General features: G+C 31.5%; 1 protein-coding gene across 1 annotated transcript in view; it reads right to left on the bottom strand.

Moving 5' to 3' along the window:
• Positions 1-201: 201 nt before the first annotated feature.
• The window catches only part of LOC111615101 (WD repeat-containing protein 47-like), a 49,075-nt gene continuing 38,874 nt past the window's right edge, over positions 202-10,402 (bottom strand). The window contains exons 7-8 of the mRNA XM_023356496.1: positions 1,164-1,382; positions 202-1,057 (exon numbers count right to left, since the gene is read on the bottom strand). Of these exons, the coding sequence (XP_023212264.1) occupies positions 915-1,057; positions 1,164-1,382 (362 nt within the window). The 3' untranslated portion in view covers positions 202-914. The remainder of the gene's footprint in view (positions 1,058-1,163; positions 1,383-10,402) is intronic.

The following is a 10,402-nucleotide window of genomic DNA, read 5'->3' as shown; positions in this document are numbered from 1 at the left end:
CTGTTTGCACCATTTGTTTCTGGAAGAAATTTGAACTTTATTTTTTTTTAAGAAAAAATTCTATTTAATTGCAAATTGGTTTTTTTAATATTTAACATTTTATTCATAAAAATGTATATTTATTCTTTTCTATTAACAAACTATGATAATGCTGTACTATATACTGTGTTTGTAAGAAAAAAATCTATTATCATGCAGAACCTTCTCTCTATTCTATTCTATATACATTATCACTTTGTCTATAACTATTTCCAACCACAAATTTTCAAAAATTCATTATATAAATAACACTTAAAATATATTTATATATTTTAAATGTATACACCAATGATAAAAAACAAAACAAAACAAGAAAAAATAGAATTTTATGGCACAAATTCATCGAACAAAATGGCAATTATGCTACAATACAATGTAATAAATTAATTAAAATGACTGTTTTTCTAAACTATACGCTGAGAAATGTGTTACACACAGAACTAAATTATACATGTCTGGAAATTTAAGCTTATTATATTTTAGATTTCTTTATATTTAATTACATATAACAATAAAAGTTCTTTTTTTATACTTTTTATAGAAGTAATTAAAATAGGAAAAATAATTTCAATATCATAAACACACTAAAAACACTTGCTATATTTTTAACATTATGACTCATATACAAAAAATCAGATCAAGCATTTTGATAAATAAAACATTTTGTGACCATTCAGAACTTTCCATTTAATTATATAGAAAATTATTGCATTAAAAATATATTGCAGAATATACTGAAAATGCTGTTTGATCAATTTAATTCTTTTTTTTTCCTTTTTTATAATATATGACTCTGAACTTTTAAATAGGTAAAAAAAATAAAATTTGTAAACAATGAAAAGATAAATATATAAATGTAAAAAATGAAAATATCTTTAATTAGGAAGTGCCCATAAGACAGCAGTTTTGTCTGCACTAGTGGAGAGAAAAGAAAATTCTTGAGGATGCCATCGGGCTTGGATAACTTTATCTGTATGATCTGCTACGACAATGCTTGGTAATGGTTGAGTTAGATCGCCTAAAAGAACAGTAAAAAATTGCTTTCACTTGTGATTTAACATATATTTTATCATTCATATTCATGTTAACTTGTAGAATATGAGAGGTACAAGTAGCAAAGTTACCTTGCAAATCAGTTAATACAATCTTATGATCATATGATGCAGTAAGGAGGTAATAGGCTTTGGGTGAGAATCTTATAGATCGTACGTCGGAAGTATGGGGCCTGAAACACTGGATCACTCGACCACCCCTAATATCATATAATAGACACGCAGCATCCTCGTGGCCAGAAACTAGAAGTCGACCCGAAGGATCCACACATACAGCAGCTACTGGACTTCCTAAAATACAATTTTAAAATTTTCAATAAAATGAAGAATAAAAAGATTCATTACTAATATAGAAGAATATTAATAATGGTAATTATTTTTAACATGCAAAGTTGCTAGGCCCATTAATGCTTCCAAAGACATGAAACAAAAACAAAAAGGTTTAAGGACATTTCATAACTAAAATAACAACTTTATTCTTAAATGTAAATTAGCTGAATCAAATTTTATAGTTAGTACTCAATTTTTTCACCTCTATTTCTCCTTACAAAGGAGAGGTATTGTTCATATGATCATCCCCTATTATAATAGAACAAAGAACACTGTTTTTGTTGGGTTGCAATTTGAAAAAATTGTAGACCTATAAATTCCCAATTCGTCTGTCTGTCCTTCCTTAATCTTGAGAAAAGTGTTAGATAGATGAAAGTTAAGACTAGATATGGAAAATTTAGAGGCAGGAGGTCCCAATTTACTATATACAAATGTCTGCTTAGGGCCAAGAGTCATGTTATTTCAATTCAAAAATTTTCTATAATATATGAACACACCTGAATTCTACTTGCTGAGTTTTTTTCTCTTTATTCAAACGTTTTCAGCCTATTTGGATAGGTCATCCTCAGGTTTTCCTTTATCGTTCCAAAATGGAACCATTCGTTCAATTTTATTTTGATTTGAATTTTTGAAATAAGTTAACAACTTTTTGTATATTACATAAATAAATAAAATAAATGAATAAAATAAAATATGTCCCTATACGTGCTACAAAAATTAAACAACATATTTTTACATGCGTCTAAATCATAATATAATAACTTCTTATAATCTCCAGTTCCTATTTTATGGATTATTGAAACTCATACATTTTTCTATTTTGTATTTCCATGCTGTTGGTAATGTATTTGCATCCTTTTCATTTAAACATCGGTCCCTCATTTTACTTTTGTATATCTCTATTTTTTCCATTTCCATTGCTATAGACGGTGAGTGCACCGTTCTTATGATCTTTGCTTCATCCTACTAACTATTGTTCCGTCCGCCTGAGCCATGCTTGCCAATATCGTGCTATTAAGTCTTTTATTAACACTGTATTTGTGCTCTTTTTACATGCACTGCAAGGTTTCTTCTGGTCACCCCTACATATTCTTTATCGACTCCTATTTGTTGGTTTTCATATGGGATAGTGTACACCCCCGCTTGCTCTTCCATTCTTATTTTGTCCTTATCGTTCCTTAATAATCTATATATGTTGGGTGCTCGTTTGTAAATTATCTTTGTGTTTTTGTATTTTCCTAGCTCATCCATTACTTTTCTTGTTTGTTCATTGTATGTGAACTTGTTGAATGCAGTTGTGTTGTTATGTGTTGTAGTTGTAATTTTTTGTTTCCCATAACTTCTGATAAGGCCTCTGATTGCGGACGTTTTATATCCTAAACCCCTTGCTACCTTTTGTATTCTATCCATTTCCTTGTCACGGTCTTGCACATTGGTGCAGTACAAGAAGGCTCTCTTGATAAGTGCCTTAAATGCAGACAGTTTATATCTATACGGGTCCTTCGACCATGAAGGTATGTATAACGGAGCATGTAAAGGTTTCAAATATACTGCCGTTCATATACTTCCTAGTTTAAACTCCATGTTAATGTCCAAAAAATGGAGGTTTTCTTGGCTTTTTTGTTCCAATTTTAGTTTCAAACCATGGTCATTGTTGTTGATTGCAGTTAGGAAACCATTAATCCGTTGGTTGTCTTTCCAAATGATCTTATACATTTTCTTACAGATTTCAACTTGGTAAAAACGAAAAAAATACCAAAAAAATTCCATCTCATTAATTTTTTTTTGTTACACTCAAGTTTTTGTTTGTATTTAGTGTAAAATTCCTAGTTAACTTAAAATTTAGTATTTTTTTTTATTTAAAAAAATGGTCTTAAAACGAAGACTTCTCACATTAATTCCATCAATTATAGCATCATATTATACAAACGTTACATCATCCATGTAACGTTTGTATAATATGATGCTTTCAGAAAAATCTTTGAGGACGTTCTTTTCCAATTTTCTTACTACTAGTTCACATAGGAGTCCTTATATAGGACTTCCCATTGGGACCCCTTTCTTTTGTTTGTATACTATTCCATTGAATTTAAAAAAGGACTGCAAACAAACTAGGTTTGCCAAATGCCGTAGGTTTTCCAAGTATGTCTTTACCTCAAAAATTTTCTCCTGAACAACAGAGTTAGATACATGAATGGCATGAGTTAATTATTAACAGGAAAAGTATGATGTACAGGGAAAAGACACTACTAATCTTAAGTGCATTGCAATGNGCTAGGCCCATTAATGCTTCCAAAGACATGAAACAAAAACAAAAAGGTTTAAGGACATTTCATACCTAAAATAACAACTTTATTCTTAAATGTAAATTAGCTGAATCAAATTTTATAGTTAGTACTCAATTTTTTCACCTCTATTTCTCCTTACAAAGGAGAGGTATTGTTCATATGATCATCCCCTATTATAATAGAACAAAGAACACTGTTTTTGTTGGGTTGCAATTTGAAAAAATTGTAGACCTATAAATTCCCAATTCGTCTGTCTGTCCTTCCTTAATCTTGAGAAAAGTGTTAGATAGATGAAAGTTAAGACTAGATATGGAAAATTTAGAGGCAGGAGGTCCCAATTTACTATATACAAATGTCTGCTTAGGGCCAAGAGTCATGTTATTTCAATTCAAAAATTTTCTATAATATATGAACACACCTGAATTCTACTTGCTGAGTTTTTTTCTCTTTATTCAAACGTTTTCAGCCTATTTGGTTAGGTCATCCTCAGGTTTTCCTTTATCGTTCCAAAATGGAACCATTCGTTCAAATTTTATTTTGATTTGAATTTTTGAAATAAGTTAACAACTTTTTGTATATTACATAAATAAATAAAATAAATGAATAAAATAAAATATGTCCCTATACGTGCTACAAAAATTAAACAACATATTTTTACATGCGTCTAAATCATAATATAATAACTTCTTATAATCTCCAGTTCCTATTTTATGGATTATTGAAACTCATACATTTTTCTATTTTGTATTTCCATGCTGTTGGTAATGTATTTGCATCCTTTTCATTTAAACATCGGTCCCTCATTTTACTTTTGTATATCTCTATTTTTTCCATTTCCATTGCTATAGACGGTGAGTGCACCGTTCTTATGATCTTTGCTTCATCCTACTAACTATTGTTCCGTCCGCCTGAGCCATGCTTGCCAATATCGTGCTATTAAGTCTTTTATTAACACTGTATTTGTGCTCTTTTTACATGCACTGCAAGGTTTCTTCTGGTCACCCCTACATATTCTTTATCGACTCCTATTTGTTGGTTTTCATATGGGATAGTGTACACCCCCGCTTGCTCTTCCATTCTTATTTTGTCCTTATCGTTCCTTAATAATCTATATATGTTGGGTGCTCGTTTGTAAATTATCTTTGTGTTTTTGTATTTTCCTAGCTCATCCATTACTTTTCTTGTTTGTTCATTGTATGTGAACTTGTTGAATGCAGTTGTGTTGTTATGTGTTGTAGTTGTAATTTTTTGTTTCCCATAACTTCTGATAAGGCCTCTGATTGCGGACGTTTTATATCCTAAACCCCTTGCTACCTTTTGTATTCTATCCATTTCCTTGTCACGGTCTTGCACATTGGTGCAGTACAAGAAGGCTCTCTTGATAAGTGCCTTAAATGCAGACAGTTTATATCTATACGGGTCCTTCGACCATGAAGGTATGTATAACGGAGCATGTAAAGGTTTCAAATATACTGCCGTTCATATACTTCCTAGTTTAAACTCCATGTTAATGTCCAAAAAATGGAGGTTTTCTTGGCTTTTTTGTTCCAATTTTAGTTTCAAACCATGGTCATTGTTGTTGATTGCAGTTAGGAAACCATTAATCCGTTGGTTGTCTTTCCAAATGATCTTATACATTTTCTTACAGATTTCAACTTGGTAAAAACGAAAAAAATACCAAAAAAATTCCATCTCATTAATTTTTTTTGTTACACTCAAGTTTTTGTTTGTATTTAGTGTAAAATTCCTAGTTAAAAAAAAATACTAAATTTTAAGTTATTTAAAAAAATGGTCTTAAAACGAAGACTTCTCACATTAATTCCATCAATTATAGCTGGACTTGGTAATAAATAAATAAAAATGTTAATGGTTGAAGAGAGTAGTGGTAGGGGGAGGTGGGTTAAGTAGTTTTAGCATTAGGAGGTAGGTCGCATGATCGTATAGAAACGGGTTAAAAGTTGATAATGAGTAATATTATTGGTGAGGTTGAGCATGTTTCGACATGTTATCTAGAATACTAGGAATTAATATAAACAACCTGCTGTTGGATTAGATCATGTTTCAACAAGCTAAATAAGTTCAGTATCTTGCTGGCCATCTAATGCTACACTCAAGTTTATATCCAGCATTTGAACGCTACTGTGCTTGTATTTTTATTTCTGGAATATAGCTGGCAGAGGTTGTGTAATTTCTCCCGACAGCTTCTGTTATGTTTGTGGTAAATACACAGTGAAAAGTCAACAAAGAAACATAAGTGAGTTTGTGAAGAAAGTTTAATTTGCATATTTCAAATTGAAACTTGGAAATCAAGACAAAGCCATTTTTGGAAACAATGAGAGAAAAGGAGAAAGAAGCATGGGACTCTTTCAAGAATGTAGTGCATAAGTTTTTGGGGAATACTAAGGACTCTGACTACAAAACCATTGTACGATGCATGCTGGCAGCAGCGTATGAAACTCAAGGATGCAAGATGAGCTTAAAAGTTCATTTCTTACACTCCCATATTGACTATTTTCCTGAAAACTTGGGAGCCTACAATGAAGAACAGGGTGAAAGATTTCAACAGGATGTCCGTGATATCGAGAGACGTTACCAAAGAAAATGGGATGTCAGTATGTTAGCTAACTACTGTTGGATGCTCAATCGAGAAACCAGAGAAGGAAATCGGAAACGAGTTTGGAGAAGTATAAAAAAAAAATAAGAAAAGGTTTCATAAGAAAAAAGACATGACCTAAAATTGTGTATAAATATCAGAAACAATTTGTTGATTAGTTGTAAGAAAATATAATATATTTAGTTCATTGTAATAAATAAGTGTTTTTATCAAAAATTTGTTTTTATTTTGCAAAATCCTTTACAGAAATTATTTTTAAAATCTGCGATCTTTAAAACATATAATTCAGCAAAAATATTCCATGCAGCTGGAAAAATTTTTTTTGCAGACCTGTGTAATTCATTGGAAAATCATTTCATACTATTTATTATGAGAAATTTCAAACATACTAATAACAGCAACAACAGCCAGAAAAATTGAAAGGTATGAAGCCAGAAACAGTCAATATAAGCAAAACCAACTTTCCAATCTGACCAGAAAAGGTTCTTCCAAAACTAACTGTGATAGAAAAATCATCACCAAACAAAATAAAGATGAAACTACATAGTTTTGGAGAAATTTATGGGAAAATGGAAAAGAATATAAACATAATGCAAGTTGGATAAAAGCATTTGAAGAGGAGACAAGTGAATATCATATGGTCTGTCAATAACAACAAATATGGTAAAAAATAGAGTAAAAGAATCAAAAACTGGATTTCTCCTGGAAAGGATCAAATGCATATGTTTTGATTGAAATACTTGACCAGTTCACATCCAGTCATGGCTGATCATTTCAATCATGCACTGCAAAATTGTGAAATTGAGGAATGGTTAACAACTGGCAGAACCTACCTACCTCTTACAAAAAACTCAGCAAAAGATACAATACCATCAAATTACAGGCCAATAACATGCAATAACCATGCTCATGTTACTTACTGGCATCATAGCTGATAACATCATAGCTTTTTTGGAACTGAACATCTTACCAGCAGAACAAAAAAAAAAAAAGCAAGAGCACAAAAGACCAACTCTTGATTGACAAAATGATTCTGGAAAACAGCAGAAGAATAAAAAAATCTGCACATGATGTGGATTGACTATAAAAAAGCATTTGACTCATTACCTCACAGGTGCATCATAAAATATATGAAAACTACTGGCATGAATGAAAATCTTATAAAGATTTTCATTCATGCCAGTAGTTTGACGATCTTACATATGAATGAAAATCTTATAAAGATTTTCATTCATATGTAAGATCGTCATAAGATTTCATAAAATTCATGGAAAAAGTGATGGAAAAGTGGAAGACAAAACTTGTTTTTGGTAATGAAAAATATGGAATGGTCAACATCAAGAGGGGCATCTTCCAAAGTGACTCATTGTCATCTTTCTTGTTTTGTCATAGCAATGATCCCATTGACATTGATCCTGCAGAAAACAAATTTGCGATATCAAACAGCTAGGAATGTTCAGAAAATTTCTCATTTGCTATATATAGATGACCTGAAACTATATGAAAAATCAGAAAGTGAAATTCACTCATTGACCAACAAAGTCCATATTTTCAGTTCAGACATCTCAATGGAATTTGGATTGGAAAAATTGTCACTGTGATTATGACCAAAGGAAAACTCACAAAAAATAATGGAATAGAAATGTGAAATGACCAGGTTATTAAAAATAACCAAGATGCCTACAAATACCTTGTCATATTTGAGTTAGATAACATGAAACAGTCAAGTAAAACAACTGTTAGCAAAGAATACACCCACAGGGTCAGAAAAATCCCAAAGACAAAGCTAAATGGAGGCAATACAATAAAGGCCATCAATTCCTGGGCTATTCCAGTTGTTAGATACACTGCTGTCATTGTGAACTGGACACAGGCTGATTTAGATGCCCTAGATTGGAACACAAGAAAATTGATGACAATTCACTTTGTCCTACATCCACAGCAACATTGACAGGTTGTACTGTACCTGCCCTGAAAATCTGGGGGCAGAGATCTATTGCAGGCGTATCAAACAGTGGAAGAAGAAAAACATGCCCTACTAATTACATTAGCTAGGGCATTTCTTTCTTCTTCCAGCAATAGCCAAGAATAGACACTAATGGAAGTGAAGAATCGTAACCTGCTGAAGATTCAAAGCACCAAAAAAAAAAAACACGAGTATTGCCAAAAAACATTGAAGGAAATAGCAGAAGGTTGGAAAAATAAGACACTGCAAGGCTAATTTCTGGAAAAGATAGATAGAAAAGTGGACAAAACCAAAACTTGGCAGCAATTGATAACAGGAACATTAAAGAAAGAAACTGAAAGCCTTATTCTTGCTGCACAAGAACAAGCAATTAGAACAAATGCCATCAAAGCTAAAGTTGAAAATTCATCAGACACTCAATGCAGACTGTGCAATGAATTGAATGAAACTATAGACCATATTCTCAGCTCATGCAAAAAAATTGCACAGACTGATTACAAATTAAGGCACAACAGCATTGCCAAGATGATTCACTGGAACATTTGCAAAAACTATGGTTTACCCACTTCAAACAACTGATGGAATAATAATATCACAAAAGTCACTGAAAATGAGCAGGTAAAAATTTTATAGGACTTTTGCAAACTGATAAAATCCTAGTGCACAACACACCAGACTGCATTTTAAGGTTTCTATTGTGGTGTGGTTATATCTATCTTTATGTTAACAGATATAACTATTGTCAAGAAGGAAAGGTGTGGATGTTCTTTATCATTAACCCTGCTGTCACCAATTCCTGGTGACAGCAGGGTTAATAATAAAGAACAAGAAAAAATTACAAGATACATGGACTTGAAGATTGAACTCCAAAGATTGTGTCATAAACCAGCTGCTTGGGTCTGCAAACATTCTATGCCATTACATTATGACATCCTTGGGAAGAACCCAATGCAAATGGTAGTCAATTTATTACTTTAATTATTAACTGGATGAATTTCAATTAGTTAATTATAAATAAAATACAGCATAATACAGTAATACCTCGACTTATGCTACCCCGACTTACGTGAACCCGGAGTTACGCGATTTTCAAATCTCGTCGATTCGTCTTTTGTTTGAGTGCCATGCAACTTTTGATTACTCACTCCCCCCACACTATTGTTCAGCTTACATGTTCGGATGTGTAGCGCAGAATCAACACATAGCTACAATTTATTTTGTGTTATTTATTTCTGTGTTTGTTATATCTACGGAGACTTGAGAGACTCTATGTGGTGATTTCTTGTAACCGTGAACGAATCAAAAGACGAGATAAGATTAATGAGAACATGTTTTAGCTTACATACATCTGACTTGGAGTTTACACAAACTGCGAAATTATACCCCGACTTACGCGAATTCGACTTACGTGGTTAACGCTCGGTCCCACTTACCGCGTAAGTTCGGGGTATTACTGTATTACATTTTTTTGTTCTGACAAGTCTTTTTATTATCAGAATCAATGAAACCAGAATCTCCACTAATTATACTCTATTGCTTGCTATAGTCACTTTTGCACTTTGAAAGTTCTGAAGCGATTACAATAACAGATTCTACTGCTTAATAATACATAATAATAATTACATTAATTTGCAAAATAGTTAAAACTTGCACTTTTAATATACAGGATGTCTGCAAGTTATAAGTGATTCAAACAGTTATCACTTGTTTCTAAATCTGTTTTAATCTGATTAAAACAGATTTAGAAAACAGAACAATAATATTGACTTAATTATTTTCGCTTGGGCTAAATGATCTGTTATATTATCAGACTATAATAAAACTAATTAAATTAATTAATTTTGATTAAATATTAAAATTTATTGTAATTATTAAAATCATCATGAGATGGCAGCCTAACCACCTAACTCTAGTCTACTTTATATTTAATTATAATAATAGTCTTATTATAGTCCAGTAATACGATAGATCATTTGGTTTTAATTAAAAGTCGGTTTATGGATTTATTGTTTAGCTTGGGCTATTTAAAATAATTGATTAAAAATACAGAAATTAATTTTATACAAGAAAAAAAATAATATTAAGTCTTTTAAATAAGCATAACAAAAACTGA

This window comes from Centruroides sculpturatus, unplaced genomic scaffold, assembly GCF_000671375.1.
Source record: "Centruroides sculpturatus isolate CEXI.00-Female unplaced genomic scaffold, Cexi_2.0 scaffold1408, whole genome shotgun sequence".
NCBI lineage: Eukaryota > Metazoa > Arthropoda > Arachnida > Scorpiones > Buthidae > Centruroides > Centruroides sculpturatus.
Note: the sequence above shows the minus strand (reverse complement) of the source record. Positions and strands in the feature narration are given on the sequence as shown.